General features: G+C 40.9%; 1 protein-coding gene across 12 annotated transcripts in view; it reads left to right on the top strand.

Annotated features, from left to right (window-relative positions):
• Positions 1-17955, top strand: part of FMN1 (formin 1) — a 498278-nt gene that overhangs the window by 333021 nt on the left and 147302 nt on the right. For all 12 annotated transcript variants that reach the window (XM_025295965.3, XM_044925241.2, XM_025295966.3 and 9 more), the window contains 2 exons: positions 947-1006; positions 5273-5393. In XM_025295965.3, the coding sequence (XP_025151750.3) occupies positions 947-1006; positions 5273-5393 (181 nt within the window). The remainder of the gene's footprint in view (positions 1-946; positions 1007-5272; positions 5394-17955) is intronic.

Below are 17955 nucleotides of genomic sequence, written 5' to 3'. Positions count from 1 at the left end.
GGTTTTTCATGTTTGATCTTCTTTTGACGAAAAATTCCCAACATTCATTTGCTTGAAAGCACACAATTAGATGTTGAACTACCATGAGAGGATAAAACAGATAGTGTACAGTATTAGCCATAGCACAAGAGTTGAATCTGTTTGAATTTGGTGTTAGCTACTTGTAATTTACTCACCCCTGAGTAGGGAGCGATGCTGAATCACCAAGGGAGCTGAGCGTTTGAATTATCCTTTGGTCCACAACAATTGGACTGGGGGGTCCACTGTCAACCCCTCTGAGCCTGATTATCATTTGGCTCCACACCCCTGCAGAGCTCTCTTTAGAAACAAGCAGCCCATAGCTAGGCGACCCTGTCAGCGGGCAGGGAGGGGGAAATGGAGGGAGGCGAAACACAGAGGCAAATTAGAGTTAGACCCACGTGAACAAGACACAAAGGCTGCCTTGTGGGAGGGCTTGCTCTCCCCTGGAGTCCCAGGGTCATAAAGTGGCAGGGTGTTCCTTTTAAGCCATCTTGATTGTTTTTCATGCCATTAAGAACACACATTTTTTGAGAGGTGGGAAGGGAGGGATGGTTTTTCTGTTCTGCTCCCTGGTTCTCTTTAGCACTCCCCTTCCTCCTCCTTTCTTGGCTTTATGCCTGAAAATATTGAGATAGTCTTTTGGTTGGTTGGTTGCATGTCTTAGCCATTATCTCAGAGGTCTTATGGATTGATTATCTGTTTGGGTTTTCTCCCCCTCAAAGGAAAAGTGTAGTGTCATTTCTTTCTATAGATGCCATTAAAAATGAATGGGACAAGGAGGAGAATTTCACCAGTATCAAACAGAATCAGGACTAGGTATCAGAAAAGTATAAGAGTTACAAAATGAAATTTCAGTTCTTTGACTATATACTATGGCAGAGTCTCATGTGAAGGATATTCATTTAAGCTTCTCTTTTAAACCTAGGATAATGGGATTAATCTGGTGGACTACGTGGTGAAATATTACCTGCGTTACTATGATCAGGTAAGAAATGGCATTATGTGGAAAACTGCACCTAATGGGGTTTCAACTCCTTCACATTATTGGCATTCAGAAATTGGATGATGGCTGGATGGATGAATTTCAAGTCCAACATAGAATTTGAGAGCTCTCCAGCCTCCTTGGTTTACAGATGGGAACACTGGAGCCAAGAGAATTTAGTTGACTCTTGTGAAGGGAAGCATTATTCAGTGGTACAAATCTACTGCCTCCTAATCTACTATGTAACACAGCTTCAGAGAGATCCCTAGTCATCTCAGCGCCTTCTGACCAGATTGTGAGGGTTCCTGTGAAACCTATATCCATTCAGTAATTGGTTATATTTGAAACTAGATTCTGGGCTGCAGACCAAAATTTAGGAACTTAATATGCAGTAATACCCAATACTTTATCAGCAGTGTTCATTGGTGAACAAGTTAAAGACGTGGAATTTAAATCCATCTTCCCTGCTTAAATTACACTGGCCATTAGAAATAAAAATTTCTGTGAGAATCCACCTGAGCACCATTTTCTATGTTTTATTCCTTCTCATTAAATCGAGAACAAGGAGTCCTAGCTTTGAGAAGAAAGAGGTACTATTGTAAGTTGTTGAGAAACCTAGCAGTCAGTAAATGGAAAAAGTCTTGGGAAAATGTTGTCAGGAGTCCCACTTAACTATCCACAAAGGCAGAGTTTTTCCTAGGTACCGAGGGAAGAAAAGTCAAGATTCCAGGGCGTCCTTTTCAAAAGGCCTTCAATTTCATGCAGAGGACAAGTTAAGCACTGATGAAGCCTTTCGTCATCTGTCCTCCCCTCCTGGTGGGTTTATCTGACTGTAATGTAGGTGCTTGATACATACTTACTGAGTTGAATGTACTGTAAATATCCACTAGCATGTAGTCAGTAGCATCTGTGAAGAATTAGCTGAATGGAGGTGACAGATGTTTTCTGGTAGAGCAGTACAGGTGTGTTGAGCTTGAGGCAATGTTTGTGCACCCACAGTTCTGACAATAGGTACCAAAGTGGCAGAAGAACTCTCCTGAAGAATCTTGGGGTGACAGTTCAAAGTTGACATGAGCAGATTTATGCATAGTCTCTATCTCAGCCATGCTTCCTACACAGACGCACTGTGTAGGAAGGATAACATTTGCCTATGGAATTTGGCTCCTGATGAAGAGAGCTGAACCCAGTGGAATCAGCTTCACAGAGGAAAATGTTAAAATACAATAAGATTAGTTTCAGAAATCCTAAAGGAAATCAACCCTAAATACTCATTGGAAGGACTGATGCTGAAGCTGAAGCTCCAATATTTTGGCCACCTGATGTGAAGCGCCAACTCGTTGGAAAAGACTCTGATGCTGGGAAATATGAAGGCAGGAGAAGGGGGTGACAAAGGATGAGGTGGCTGGATGGCATCACCAACTCAACGGGCATGAGTTTGAGCAAACTCCAGGAGATAGTGAAGGACAGGGAAGCCTGGTGTGCTGCAGTCCATGGGGTCACAAAGAGTCAGACACTACTTGGCAACTGAACAATAGGATGACTCAGTTTAGGAAAAATAAGAAGTCAACAACTGTGTGGTGCTCTCCCAGTTTTTCACTGAGCAGAATGAATTTCACTCAAGAGTGTAGAATTATGTGATTTATAAAATGATCCCTTCCCTCTTAGGAGCCTAAGTGATGATGTTTGTGGTTAGTGGTGAAGAGCAATTAGCAGAAGAAAGGTGACTCTTGCTTCAAGTTTCCTTCTACTCATGGATGATTTTTGGTCCAAGTCGAGGTCTATGTGAAGTTTAAAGAAACCCTTCTAGGGCCATGTCTTTTGAACTCTTAACTGAGCAACTTTCATAAGAGCTGCTGCTGCTGCTGCTAAGTCAGTTCAGTCATGTCCAACTCTGTGCGATCCCATAGATGGCAGCCCACCAGGCTCCGCCATCCCTGGGATTCTCCAAGCAAGAACACTGGAGTGGGTTGCCATTTCCTTCTCCAATGCATGAAAGTGAAATGTGAAAGTGAGGTCTCTCAGTTGTGTCCAACTCTTCGCGACCCCATGGACTGCAGCCTACCAGGCTCCTCCGTCCATGGGATTTTCCAGGCAAGAGTACTGGGGTGGGGTGCCATTGCCTCCTCTGCATAAGAGCTACTACTAAGCTGATTTGCTCAGCAGCATTTTCTCTTTTTCTACCTTAAAAAAAAAGAAGAAGAAACTGAGACTGAATCTGATAAAAAGTTTTGAAGACTAGAAAGAGACATGCATGAGGTCTTCCAATGTTGATTACCGTGGAATTTTGTGGCAAGCATCTTAGATGTTGTTCCATCTTGGCACTCATACTAGGGTACTGCTTCCATTGTTTTTTAGAGCAGTAACATAAGGAAAGTAAAAAATAGTACACTGATCATGTAAAATATTGTTCTGATCAAACGAGGAAAACCACTTTCTTCTAGCATTACAAATGGGGCCAAATGTCTTAAAGGAAGAGGGAAGGACCCAGGGAATTCTTGAAATCCGAGGAAAAGAGGGTAATAAGGTAGATGACCCCTGTGCAAGATGCATACTTCCCAGAACAGTGTTCTATAAGCTGTCTGTAATAGTGCCAGAGTTGATTGGTAGACCTGATGGTGAGTACTCAACTGAGAACAAGACATAATTCCTGCCTTCAAAGTGTTTATAGTCTACTGGGGAAGACACCAGGCTAACAAGGCAATTTTTAAATTAATGTTGATAAGTGCTGTGATACAGGAAGTAGCGGGGGCTCTTGGAAACATCCAGGTGCTGGAGTTCTGGGGAGAGCTTTAAGGAAGTGCTGTTTTGAGACTTGAAGAAGTATGAACCAGGACGTTTGAGGAGGGCCTGGGGAAGAATTTGGAAAGAGACAGTTTTGTAGACAAAAGTCTCCAAGCAAGAGATTGTGGCCTGTTCTTTTATTTTTTTGAAAGTCTAAGAGTGAGGGAGTTAGAGATAGGAGAAGGGAGAAATCAGGCTGGAGATGGAGACAGAGGCCAGATCATAAAGTGCCTTGTAAAGCAGTTGTAGAGTTTGGAATTAGTCCTAATGGCAGTAGGGAAGATGGAATGTGAAGGAGAGCTGGCAGAGTACCCTGTGTGGAGAGAAGCATAAGCGAAGACGACCTGAGGTATGTAAGACACAAAGCTTACACTGAACAGCTCGGGGAGAAAGCAGGCTGGACTGGAGCAGATAGTTGAGGCTCTGCTTCTCCCTGTGTGCCTACGGGTTGTGCACCTCTGGATGTTTCTCTGCTGAGATCCTCTCTTAGCTGTGGTTGTGGAGTTTGTCGGCACTCTACACGGCCATGCCTTTGTAAATACCTACTAAGATAGCTCTTGCCTGGTGGCTCAGACGGTAAAGAATCTGCCTGCAATGCAGGAGACCCAGGTTCGATGCCTGGGTTGGGAAGATACTCTGGAGAAGAAAATGGCAACCTACTCCAGTATCCTTGCCTGGAGAATTTCATGGACAGAGGAGCCTGACAGGCCACAGTCCATGGGGTTGCAAAGAGTTGGACACGACTGAACAACTAAGTTTATACTTCCAAGGCAAGCAACATTAGGAGGATCTTTACAAATGTGTGAAGAATTTGATCACACATGCACACACAAACACATGCACGAGCTTTAAACTGCAGAGGAAGGTAGGTAAGAGCATAAATGAGTGCAATTGTTTCTCCCACTTCAGTGTTGCCTAGTCCAGTAGCTTCTAATTCACACCCATGGGCATACCCCAAAGATGAGTTATCTAATTGCTACCATGTGAAGCTCAACAGGGACTTTCAATTTAACCACTTTTCATGTGTTCTTCCTATAACTTTTTCCATGGGAATAGAGGGTCTAAGATCAGGACATATCTGACCATTTTCTCTTTGATTCAAGAGTCAAATTAGAACCCAGCCCAGGGACTTGCCTGGCAGTGCAGTGTTTAGGACTCCCAGATTCCACTGCGGGGTGCACGAGTTTGATCCCTGGTCCAGGAATTATGAGCCAACATGCTGTAAGGCACAGCCAAAAAATATATTAATTAAAAAAATTAAAACCTCAGCCCATGCCATAGCTGTAGCCTTGGCCTCAGTGCCAGTAAGACCAAAATGATAGCACAAAAGACATAAAAGCACGTCAAAGTAACCAGCCCAAAGTTAGGAATAGCAGGGGATCTTTGCTATGATTCTTATCCGACTATCCAAAAAAAAGATGTTTTGGAATTTCAACTGAAAGTGACAATTGGGAAGTATAATGTACTTTTGTTTACCATCTATTCTAGGAAGCAGGAACAGAAAAGAGCATTTTTCCCTTGCCTGAACCACAGGATTTCTTCTTGGCTTCTCAAGTCAAATTTGAAGACCTTATAAAAGATTTGAGAAAACTGAAGAGGCAACTAGAAGGTAATGGGAACTGTTCTGTTATTATGATCATAGATATTTTTTAAATGGTTGAAGAGGATGATATCTCTCTGGCTTGTGGAATGGAATTGGTGAGAGTTCAGTTACCACAGTCTTTGGGACACTCCCATCTCTGTGTACCATTTGGAGTCACTTTATTTACACATCTTTCTCTTTTGTTAGTGTTAATCAGTGCTTACTAGATATGTATCTTGTTACCTATATTTTCCAACATGTAATACATATTTTAATAATTACAGCAACTCTTCTCTTTTTTTTTAATTCTTACTATGATCTTATATGATTCTTCTAACTAGGGTAAGAAGGTAAAGGTAACCCAAATAAGCAGGAACCACACTAACTCCATTTTATAGATGAGAAAAATGAGGCTTAGAAAAGCTATATTCACACAGCCAGAGAGAGGCAGATTAAATCTAGTTAGAAAATCTCATGCCTTGTGTTTTCTAAGCTAGTTTACTATGCTGCCTTATCTCTCCTTCTCTCTTGCTGTCACGCAAAATGCACACTCACATTCCTATATATTTTGTTTATGTATATAAGTCTAATAGTGATGGCAAGACCCATAGTAAACAGTCTATTTTAGTTTAATTTACATTTTTAATTATCCAAAACAAAATGCTGAAGGCCCTTTTTGGCTTTTTTAAAAGGTGAAAATATGTCTCTGTTGGGCAGGAATTTTCCTTTGGCATCTCTCAAGTCTTGTGTTTTCACAGTGGAGACATCTCCTTGTCCAAGAATATAAATACTTGCCTCAGAGCTTGTATAACTCCTATTGAAGAGCTCTGCGGAGGATTTAGGGAGCGTGTTAATGTGGAAATGGAGCCCAGAGCGCCAAAAGCAGAGCTTGAGGAAATGAAGAGCTTGCACCAGGAATATTTTTACACTAAGACATAAAATAAACATTTTTAAAATGTTTATTGTGAAAGAGTACTCAGAAATCTAAGTCTTAGACGGAGGACAGCTTGGAAATGCAAGTAAAGTGGGAAAGATCTGCTCCCGGTGGCAGGGCGAGCCATTTATTTTTACTTTAGGCATAAAACTTACTTAAATAAGGATGGTGGTTACAACTGAATATTTTTACCTTGTAAATGATTTTTAAAGGAACATGTGGAGTTTCTTTTTCCTCCTGTTGATGTGGTCAAGAGCGTGAATTCAACCAAATGGATGTTTTGTTCAGGAATGTGATCTGTGAACACATGATCATTCTTTTTCCTCTCCTCAAAAACAGTTTTTTTCCTTGACTGAGATGAGCTTGATTCTTATTGTAAGAAAGCAGAGTAAGCCATCACATACCAGTATTTTTCTGTCCCTCTTCAGTGGCAGAATTAGGGCCAGGCCAGTCTTCAAGGTAGCTGTTGCGGTAGCAGAGAGGACCTGTGCTTGTCTCATAACATGTGTATGTTAGATATTTAGGCTCCTATGTCCATGGAATTCTCCAAGCAAGGATACTGGAGTAGGTTGCCATTTCCTTCTCCAGGGGATCTTCCTGACCCAGGGGTCGAACCCACATCTCTTGTGTCTCCTGCATTGGCAGGCCGATTCTTTACCATCTGAGCCCCCAGGGCTGTCCCTGACTGCCCATCCTCTCTCGTCTCTTGGTCCTTGTGAAACCACGGCCTGCCCTCTCCTGTAGTCTTTGAGCAGAAACCTGATCTGTATTGGATCTTTCCTCTTTGCCTGCTTTCCCTCCATGCGCTCTCTTTTATCAGGCATCCTGGCTCGGCCCCCTGCCTTTGATGTCTCTGTGTATTTGATGATAAATAACAAAGGGAAAAGAAGAGTGAATTCGGAGGACGGTGGAGAGGCAGGGATGTACCTTACTTTCTCTAGGGTGATCCGTGGTGTCATTCCAGATCTCTGAGGACTCAACTGATAGTTTCCTCAGGCAATTTTAAGGACATACGGGAACTTCTGAAGCTGGAGGAGCTGCCTTATGCAGGAAAACTGAACAATACCTCAGCTATTTTTCTTCTTTGCATGACATGTCATCAGAAGACATGAAGTTCACCACCAAGGCAAATGAGGAAACTGGGGCTGCCCCACACACATTGAATATTTAAACAAAAATGCCCTGCTAATCTTTAGAGATGCCAGTGTTTTTAATACATGAAAGGTACCTAGTAAATATTTAAAGAAAATACAGACCATCGGTTCTCTAATGAATTTCTTGTTCTTCTAAATCCCATCTGGCAAGATGGCCAGAGTCGTGGCGGCCCGTTTCATCTCCCGTCCCCATTCAGGCTTCAGCTCCGTTTCCATAAGGCCTGGGTGTGAGCCGAGATTGAATGTTTAATTGAAAAGGACATAATTTTCACACATACAGCAAAGATTTGATGAGGCTTTGAGGTTTATTGTAGCCATTAAAATGTCGTGGCTGCTGGCAAAACCCCAGAAAATGTCTAAAGCTAAACCAGATGTGATTAGCAAATCTCAAGAAGGCTCAGGCCTTAGTTCTCTGGGCAGCCATAGACTTTGAAAAGAAAATCATCTTGGGTAGCAAGAACCACACCTTAACAATGGAGTGGAAGTTAAATGATGGTTCTTGGTTGTATAGATGTTGCTGATAGCAGTAGAGATTGTCAATGAGATTATTGTCTCTTTCCTAGAGACCACAAGTTCCATCAGCACTTTTATGTAGGAAGACATAGCAGGGAATTGAGGACAGTAGTATCCGCTACAATTTATTGTGTGATTATTATCAGGCATTTTCCATAGAGCATCTCTTTAAGCCTTTACAGTGATACTGTGAAGCAGATACCGTTATACAGTCCTCACAAGAGGAGGAAACGGAAGTTCATGGTGCTCAGGTGACCTGCCAGGTTACTTCACAGCTGATGACCTAGATGCATTTTGAAACTAGATATGGCTCTGAGGCCTGTTACTCATGACTTATCCTGCTGCTGCCCCAGAAGTCTCCATAATCTGGTCAGAGGTCACAACAGAAAGATACATATTCCTAGAAAATGCATAGAGCCTCATAAGGAAACAAATGGCAGAGTTAGTGGGTGAGTGTGTGTGTGAGCCCAAGAACCTGCTCCAACTATGTACGTATTAATAGACCCTCAGATCACTTAGAGACATGGGAAAGAGCTTTGTGTGTGGTCTGGGGTTACATGGTTGGAGGAGACAGAGGAGAGATGGGTTATCAAGGTGAACAGTACTGCACAGGATTAGGAACTCAGACTTTAGAGTCAGAGATATACTTTCTACTGGCAACCCATTCCAGTGTTCCTGCCTGGGAAAATCCCAGGTTTGCAACTCCAGGAAGTGTAGCCCTTCCAGGCTCTTCTGTCCATGGGATTTTCACAGGCAAGAATACTGGAGTGAGTTGCCATTTTCTCTTCCAGGGGATCTTCCCGACCCAGTGATCGAATCCACATCTTTTGTGTCTCTTGCATTGGCAGGCAGTTTCTTTATCGCTAGTGCTGCCTGGGAAGCCCAGATAAAAAGTATTATTTCACCTGAATTTTTATTTTTTAAGGGCAATTATAACACCTACATCGTCAGAGGTAATGAATGCATAGTCCCTTAGTAAGGAAAGCTTCAATATAGCTGATTAACACTACACACCTTTTACTGGGAAACACATACCTTGTGGAAACAGGCCCATAGTGTTGAGGGCCAGCTGACTGTGTTCATGGAGAACCTAATTCCCAGAGCACTACAGAACAAGTTCTTGGTGATCGTGAATGTGTTCTTTGTCTTGTTTATTGTCGTACATCCTTTAATCAGACAGTAATTTTTATTTCCCTGATACTTTGGTGATGTAAGTCATACCTGGGAGCAAGCAACAGGAATAACTGCTCTCTGTCTCATCCCTTGACCTTGCTTGCTAGCTAGCACTTTGAAGGTACTCTTACAAACCCATCTGTCATAGGCAGAGTAATGGCTCCCAGAGATGTCCAAACCCTGCTCCCTGGAGTCTGTGACTTTATTACCTTACATGGCAAAAGGGGACTTTGCCGACCTTGAGATGGGGAGATTATCCCAGACTAGCCAAGTGGGCCTAATCTAATCACACAGATCTTTAAATGAATCTTTAAAAGCTGACAACTTTCTCTGAGGTCAGCGGGAGATACTACAGTAGAATGATCAGAGAGATGCAGTGTTGCTGGCTTGGAAGATGGAGGAAGTGGGCAGTGAACCAAGGAATGTGGGAAGCCTCTAAGGCTGGAAAAGGCAAGGAACAGATTCTCCCTAGAGCCTCCAGAAGGGAATGCAGCCTTGTCAACACCTTGATGTCAGCTCAGTGAGACCCATGTCAGACTTCTAACATACGAAACTATGAGGTAATATATTTGTATTGTTTTAAGCCATTTAAGTCTTCGGTAATTTGTCATAATAGCAATAAGAAACAAACACGCCATGAAATGCATTCTTTCTGATTGTGCCAGTTAAAACCAGTCACACACACATGCACGCACGCACGCGCACGCGCACACACACACACACACACACACACACCCCCATTGCTGAGGCCCTAGATGTAGGATTCCCCAGCTAGTGACTCTCACCAGTATTGCATGAAATGTGAATTGGTGCTCTCTAAAAAAAAAACCTGGAAATGCTGTATACTGAAAACACATCACAAGGATACAGTCACATGAATTTACTCAAGGTTCTTGGAAGTCCTGCAATTTTCAAAAAAACAAACAAAAACAAATAGGTTTAGTCCTGTTTGAAGCAAGATTTCTCAAAACATCAAACATTGTTTTTTTTTTCTTTCACTGAACATACTTAGTATATGTCATAGAATATGTTTTCCGTTAAATACAGTTTAAGAAGAAGGGATGTTGATATTGCTGTTACTTCTTAATATAAAGAACACAGCTGTTGGTTAAATGGTCATTCCTGGATGATCTTCGTAGGTGTAACTGTGATAAAGAGCCCTATACAAGCACGCTTCATACTCCCTAGCTTCATTACCCTACATGGGTTTGTTATCCACATAAACAAATATAGTAGAATAGGTCACATCTTCTCTGATGTCTTGATGCTTGAAAGCCAAAAAGAACAACTTTAGTATTACTCAAAATTATTCTAGTATGATATCACTGCCCCCAAATCCACATTTGTGTGACATGATCCAATTTTATTATTATTATTTAAATAATTATATTGTTATTTAAATAATTATAAAAATTGTTTCTGGGTTCCAAAGTAGAACAGCCAATTTTTTTGTTGTTGTTGGAAAGGGTAGGGACTCTTCAGATAGGTGTTGAGAAGTCAGCCTATTGTGAAAAGTTTAAGGATAAAAATAAATTGCCCTTAATAGCTAAGAAAACTTACTTGGTATCCCCTGTCATTTAGGGTAGGATATTTGATCAACTAACTATGTACTAAATCTTGACTTGAAAATGATGCATTCTTAACCCTGCTACTGCATATGTAATCAGTAGTTAGAGCTTCCCTACTGGGTTCAGATGGTAAGGAATTTGCCTGCATTGAGGGAGACCCAGGTTTGATCCGTGGGGCAGGAAGATCCCCTGGAGAAGGAAACGGCTACCCACTCCAATATTCTTACACTCAGGGTAAGATAATCTAACTTGCTTGAGAATGTTGGCAGAGATGCAAGTGAGTATGTGTGTGTTCATGTGTGTTTTAAGATAATTCTGATGATGTTCTTTTCTCTAAACATTTTAGACTATATTTGAACATGTCCTTTCTTATGTATCATTTAGAAATATTTTGAAATACACTTACACACTTTCAGAGAGGCAAAGAGTCTCTGTTAACTTTTTTGATATCTGTTATCACTCTATAAATGTTTATCCTTCAAATGTTTATCCTGAAATGTTAACTCTTTTAAGCCTTCTGTAAATGAGATGCTGTGTGAAATGTGTAGTCCAGGCATTCAATAAACACTGAAGCCTTTATTCTAAATTTGAATAGTAGTAAGATATCTAACTTGACATTGAAATATATCCATCACTTCTTCCGACATTTTCAATCCCCATGTCCTTATTTTAGTAGAATGACCAGATTAGCCCAGAAGGATCCAAATGAGCCTCTGCTTTGTATGAAATTAGTATCTGAATATTCTACCTCTAAAGCTAAGTTACAGAAGGATGTAAATTCATACATACATGAAAGTAACAACTTTAAAAGGAGATGTGTTTTGTTTTTGGTAGTTTTTTTTTAACTATAGTCAGCATGTTTTCCAGATGAATTTGGTAGATTGAACTCATTCACTTAACTTCAGTCCTTTGTAAAAGCCCACACAAAAACATTTAGAGGCACACAGTCAAAATCAATATAATCAGCTACAAGAGTAGGAATTAGGGAGGGAGCACACACATACACACATATGAACAGGAAATGAGAACATTTTCACGTGGTAAGTTGCTTATGGCCTTGGACACAGACCAGCATGGTGGCAATAGTTTGATAATTTGGATATGAATATGAAATCGTACAATTAAAACTACTTTCAAAAACATAAGTTATAGTCAACTGTCAACGATAGGTAGCTAGATTAGTGAGGTTGAGGATCAGTGATAGTCCATAAAACATTAATGCATCGTTTTTAACAGTAATCTCTGAGTCAGCTCTACTATTTACATGTTGGAGGACCTTCCCTGTTTGAAACTACATAGTAAGCAGTAGACCACCTTCCCTGCAAGGTGGAAACAATCCTCATCTTTAACTCACTTTACTTCATAAACAAATTAGTGTCTGGGCAAATACATTGATGAGATAGTGTTAGTGAGGTGATGAGGGTGAGATGAGTTTGGAACTCTGAGCACAGATAGCATCAGGGAGGGAACCTGCCTGCAGGAGAGTTGGTGTCCCCAGTGATGAAGAGAGGGCAGATGGTAAGTTACCAGAACTTGTACTTCATCTTGCCCTTGACCACTTTTTACCTTGGTAAATGTTTAACTTGGGATTTTGTGTGGTATCCATCCCTCTTCCTATTATTATAGTTAATGAAGAATTGACTGAGAGATGAAGAGAAATGCTAATAACCAGTGTTGTTAATGTAATGAATATTCAAGTTTGTTCCACTGGAGGCAGGAGGAAGGATCCTGTCTCCCTCATGGCCATGTTGGCGCCTCCCCAGCCAGGGTCTGTCCAACTCTTGGATGAAAGTATGGTATTTTGCAGATTTAGTACTGTTGAGCCCCACACAGAACTTGAGAAAAGTGATGGCCTATTGATATTATCTCAGGAAGCAAAAAAGACCAGTTAAAGAAGGTCTGAAGTGGCTGTTCCCTTGAATTTGCAATAAACAAGGTTGGGAGCCTACCAAGCAGTGGGTGGAGGGGATTTCAGTGTAGCATTCTGTGCTTCATGCATATAATATGGGGGTTACCTTAGTGTTGCCAAATCTAATAAATGAAATCCAGAAGGCCCATTTAAATCTGAATTTCAGACAAACCAGACTTTTACAAAGTGTTTTTTAAATAATGCACAATACTTATACTAAAAGAATTATTCCTTGATTATCTCAAATTCACATTTAACTTGGTGTCCCAGCTTTTTATCTGACATTTCTGTAGAGAATTTAAAAGCAATAATAAAACCAACTGAAATTTAGTTCCTTTTATTGAAGTATAGTTGATTTACAATGTATTAATTTCTGCTTTACAGCAAAGTGATTCAATTATATAAATATATATTCTTTATCATATTTTTTTAAATTATGGCTTATCACAAAGTATTGAGTATAGTTGCCTGTGCTATACAGTAGGGCCTTGCTTTTTTATCCATCCTGTATTATTAGCTTGCATCTGCTAATCCCAAACTCCCAGTCCTTCCCTCCACCATTCTCCCTCTCCCATAACAACCACAAGTTTGTTCTCTATGTCTGTGAATCTGTTTCTATTTCATGTGTGTGTTCATTTGTGTCATATTTTAGATTTCACACATAAGTGATATCATGGTATTTGTCTTTCTCTTTCTGACTTACTTCACTTAGTATGATAATCTCTAGGTCCATCCATGTTGCTGCAAATAGTTCATTCTTTTTTATGACTGAGTAATATTCCATTCCAAGCTGGAATCAAGATAGTCAGGAGAAACACCAACAACCTCAGATATGGGGATGATACCACCCTAATGGTAGAAAATGAAGAGGAACTGAAGAACCTCTTGATAAGGGTGAAGGAAGAGAGTGAAAAAGCTGACTTGAAACTAAATATTAAAAAAACTAAGATCATGGCATCCAGCTCCATTACTCCATGGCAATAAAAGGGGAAAAGTTGGAAGCAGTGACAGATTTCCTCTTATTTGGCTCTAAAGTCGCTGCAGGTGGTGACTGCAGCCATGAAATCAGAGGACAAATGATTCTTGGTAGGAAATCTGTGACAAACCTAGACAGTATTTTGAAAAACAGAGATCACTCTGCCAACAAAGGTCCGTGTAGTCAAGGCTATGGTCTTCCCGGTGGTCACATATGGTTGTGAGACCTGGACCATAAAAAAGGCAGTGTGCCAAAGAATTGATGCCTTTGAACTGTGGTGCTGGAGAAGATGCCTGAGAGTTCCTTGGATAGCAAGGAGACCAAACCGGTCAATCTTAAAGGAAATCAACCCTGAATACTCATTGGAAGGACTGATGCTGAAGTTGATACCCCAGTACTTTGGTCATCTGATGAGAACAGCTGACTCATTGGAAAAGTCCCCGATGCTGGGAAGGATTGAGGGCAGAAGGAGAAGAGGGTGTCAGAGGATGAGATGGGTGGATGGCATCACCAATGCAATGGACATGAACTTGGACAAACTCTGGGAGATGGTGAGGGACAGGGAGGTCTGGTGTGCTGCAGTCCATGGGGTTGCAAAGAATAAGACACGACTGGGTGACTGAACAACAACAGTATTCCATTGTATATGTATACTATATCTTCTTTATCCATTTATCTATCAATGGACATTTAGGTTGCTTCCATGTCTTGGTTATTGTGGATAGTGCTGCTGTGAACATAGAGATTCAGGTGTCTTTCTGAATTTTAGTTTTGTCTGGATTTATGCCCAGGAATGGGGTTACTGGGTCATAGGGCAACTCTACTTTTAGTTTTCTAGGAAACCTCCATATTGTTTTCCATAGTGTCTATACCAGTTTACATTCCCACCAACAGTGTAGAAGGGTTCCCTTTTCTGTACATGCTCTCCAGCATTTGTTATTTGTTGACTTTTTAATGATGGCCATTCTGACTGGTGTGAGGTGGTACCTCATTGCAGTCTTGATTTGCATTTTTCTAATAATTAGCGATATTGAGCATCTTTCCATGTACTTATTGGATATCAAAAAACACATCTCCCATGCATCCATCCTCAGGATGCTACCAGAGAATGTGCTTTACAATGAAATAGGAATGCAGAGGTGATAGGAAATGAAAAGTCCAGCAGAAAAGGGAAGTGATGGGATACTCCAGGGTAGACAAGAGAGCCTAGATGACAGCCAGGCATGGAGAACATAAATTAGAAGGGAAATCATTCATTCTGAGAATGAGAGAGTTGGAAGGGCGATGTTTAGGACAAATAAATTAATAAAAATTTACATATCTCAGCTGGGAGTGGAAGTTGTTTTTGTAAGCTTATAGTAATGGAAAAACTGAGTATCAGTCTAACCAAGTCATGGTAGTAAGTACTACATCGAGAGGAAGCTCGTGTGTGTGGTGGATGTGAGGGGAGGAAAGAGGACCAACATTTACAGTGCATAAATAGAAAAATCAAAAGATGCCAGTAGCAGCTTGTTAGAGACATGCAGTTAAATGCTCAACTAAGCGGGTAAAATTGGTATAAATGGTTGCCTCTGGAGAGGAAGAATTGGGTGAAGTCATTAGGCTGGATATTCATAGAATGCATAGCATCCATTTATTCTTTTAACTCTGTGCATGTATAACTTTGATAAATGTACAGAACCAAAGATAACAATAAACCAAAGCATTTGTAGGTGATAGTTTAGTTCAATTTCAACAGCAAAGGCTGGTGTGTTGATAGTACTGGCCAGGGTTTAAAAAAGATGCAATTGAAAATATTATTTCTGCCTCTTCCTAACCACGGGATCAGTCCTGCAACTCTGACAAATCACTTAACCTCTGTGAGGCTCCCCTGGAAAAAGCAGAGCTGCTAACCCAGTCCAACTCAGAGGGAAATCGGAAGGGTCAGAGGAGCAGATGGGTGAGGAGAGTACTTAGGAAGGTGTGGGAGGTATTATTTGAACTCATTGAGAAGCCGAGTAGTTTGCAATTTGCTCAGTTTGTGTTGGTGTGTCCTAGTAGAAAGAGGGGAATTGATCCATTAGGACAAGCCTGGCTAATTTATCACTCTTTAGGAAGCTCCAGAAAATGCGACTGGACTGATTATTGACCGTGCCTAATTTATTGGCTCTTTCCTCCTTCGAAGCCCATTTGTCTGCAGCAGAAGTTTGCGAAGTCTGAACTCTGGTACAGGCCTGGATACATTAGCCAGAGTCCTGACTGTGTTGCCATGGTGTTAAAAATATTTAGTTTTGCAAGCAAAGTCTTTGAAATAATAAAAGAAAAACTTTGATATGATTTATTTTTGTAAAATGATTTCAACCAAACAGACCCAGGAACTGGGGTAAGGATTTCAGAAAGGCAATGGGTGTAAGATGTTGATCAGCATGGTGACTTCTGATGCAAAGCATTCAATTAAGCGCAGCACCATGGGTAAAGGTCACGCATTTCCCAAATGGAATGCCTTCAAAGACAAGTTGTGCAGAAAGGAGAGAGGATGCGGAAACTGAAACCTGATTCATCCATTTAATTAATGGAAGAAGTCTGTGTTGTCCTTTGAAGCCATGATTGTGACATCTCTAGGTGGGAAGGATGACTTATGTTGTCCTGGTTTCTTCTTCTCAGTTTTCACTCTTGTTTCTATCCTTTATTTATAAATCAACACTGTTAATAAAATTCCTTTTCCTTGGACAAGCAATGAAATACTGAAGTCTGAGTCATAAGTCACGAATTCAAATAGTTGCTTCAGAAGCTGTGCAAAGCCTTGGCAGGTTTCACCCTCCCATTTCTGTGTCCTTGCATAAGAAGGAGAGTGTCCCGGCCTTCCACCCTGGTTGCTTGAGAGGGTTAATCAGGATCATATGAAGGAAATCCCTTGGCAGAGTATAAGCAAGATACATAATACTTATTCTTGATTCCTTTTGTGTCCTCAAATCCAACATCCAGTCCACGACCAAATCCTGCTGACTCTTCCTTCAAGACATGCCTTGAATCGGTGTAAGGCTCTTCATTTCCACACCACAATGTTAGCCCAGACTACCCTCTTCTTTCACCTGGCCCAGCGCAACAGACTCCCACCGGTTCCCCTGCTTCCCTGCCTATCCTCCCTTTAATCCGGTCTCTGAACAGCAGATGGATCAGGCCACTTTTTTTTTCATACATGTTGCTCTTGGAATAAAATCCAACCTCAGTACATGTAGCTGGGCCTTGCAAGTGTCTCCAAGATTTGACCACTTCTACCTCTCCTGTCTCCTGTCCTGTTGCATGCAACACATCCCTGCCTTCCCCCTAAACCCCAGTCTCATGGGCCTTTGTCTTCCACTCAGGGAGCTTGTTTCTGCTTTAGGACCTTTGCAGTAGCTATTTGTTCTGACTAGAGTGCCCTTCTGGATATTCCCATGCCCTGAGCCTTCCCTGACCACACAATCTACAACAGCTATTTGGAACAATCACTCTCTGTTCCAGCCTTCAGTTTTGATATTACTATTATTTCTTATTTCTTTGTAAACCCCTCCCCCTCCACCCATGAAGGCAGGGATCTAATGGCCTTTTTGGTGTTTCTATCTACTATGTTGATCAGTAGCTACCACGTGGTTGTTGCTCAGCCAATAATTGTTGAATGAGTGAATGAATGAGCAAATGAATGAGTGGTAGAAAAGATTCAGCTCACTTATGTCTTTCTGGGTAAGATGCCAAACAATCAAATAAGTAGAACCTTTAGGAAGTCATTTGAAAGCTACTCACAGGAGAACCAATGGCCTGAGAGAACGTGGGTCCTCCACACACTTCCAGTTGGAAGACTGTGTTATGGTAGATGGGTAGGATAGGTGCCATGCAAAAGGGTTTATGCTAGGTGATTTTGAAAGCACATTTTAACTCAGGGTTTCTAAGATAATGAATAATACTTTGCTATTTTTGTGCATTCTACTGTTCTCTTTATTTAGTAAGAGTCACTAAGTTCTTCCTTAGACTTAATTAGAACAGCTAAAAATCCTTGGGCTTCTGACCATTGATAAGATATAAAAGTCAACTGTAAAATTATATGAAGTTTGGATTTCAGGTATTCTCTGTCTAAATGATACTCAAGGATTTGCTCTTGAATTAATCCATGCCTCAAAAATTCTATCATTGATATTATCTAGAAGTAAGCTTTACAGAGTAGAACTCTTATTCAGTGTGGGTACTTAATATAAAAAAAAAATTGACCCAAATCAGGAATCACAGAAAATGATACTTCCATCCCTTAACCTTTCATTTAAAACAAGCTAAATATATCATCATTTGTCTTTTGATGCAGGACTGGGACCTCTTCTTGAATTACAGATCTGTTGAATAGAGTTTTGT

The sequence above is a fragment of the Bubalus bubalis genome, chromosome 11, assembly GCF_019923935.1.
Source record: "Bubalus bubalis isolate 160015118507 breed Murrah chromosome 11, NDDB_SH_1, whole genome shotgun sequence".
In the NCBI taxonomy this organism is placed as follows: domain Eukaryota; kingdom Metazoa; phylum Chordata; class Mammalia; order Artiodactyla; family Bovidae; genus Bubalus; species Bubalus bubalis.
Note: the sequence above shows the minus strand (reverse complement) of the source record. Positions and strands in the feature narration are given on the sequence as shown.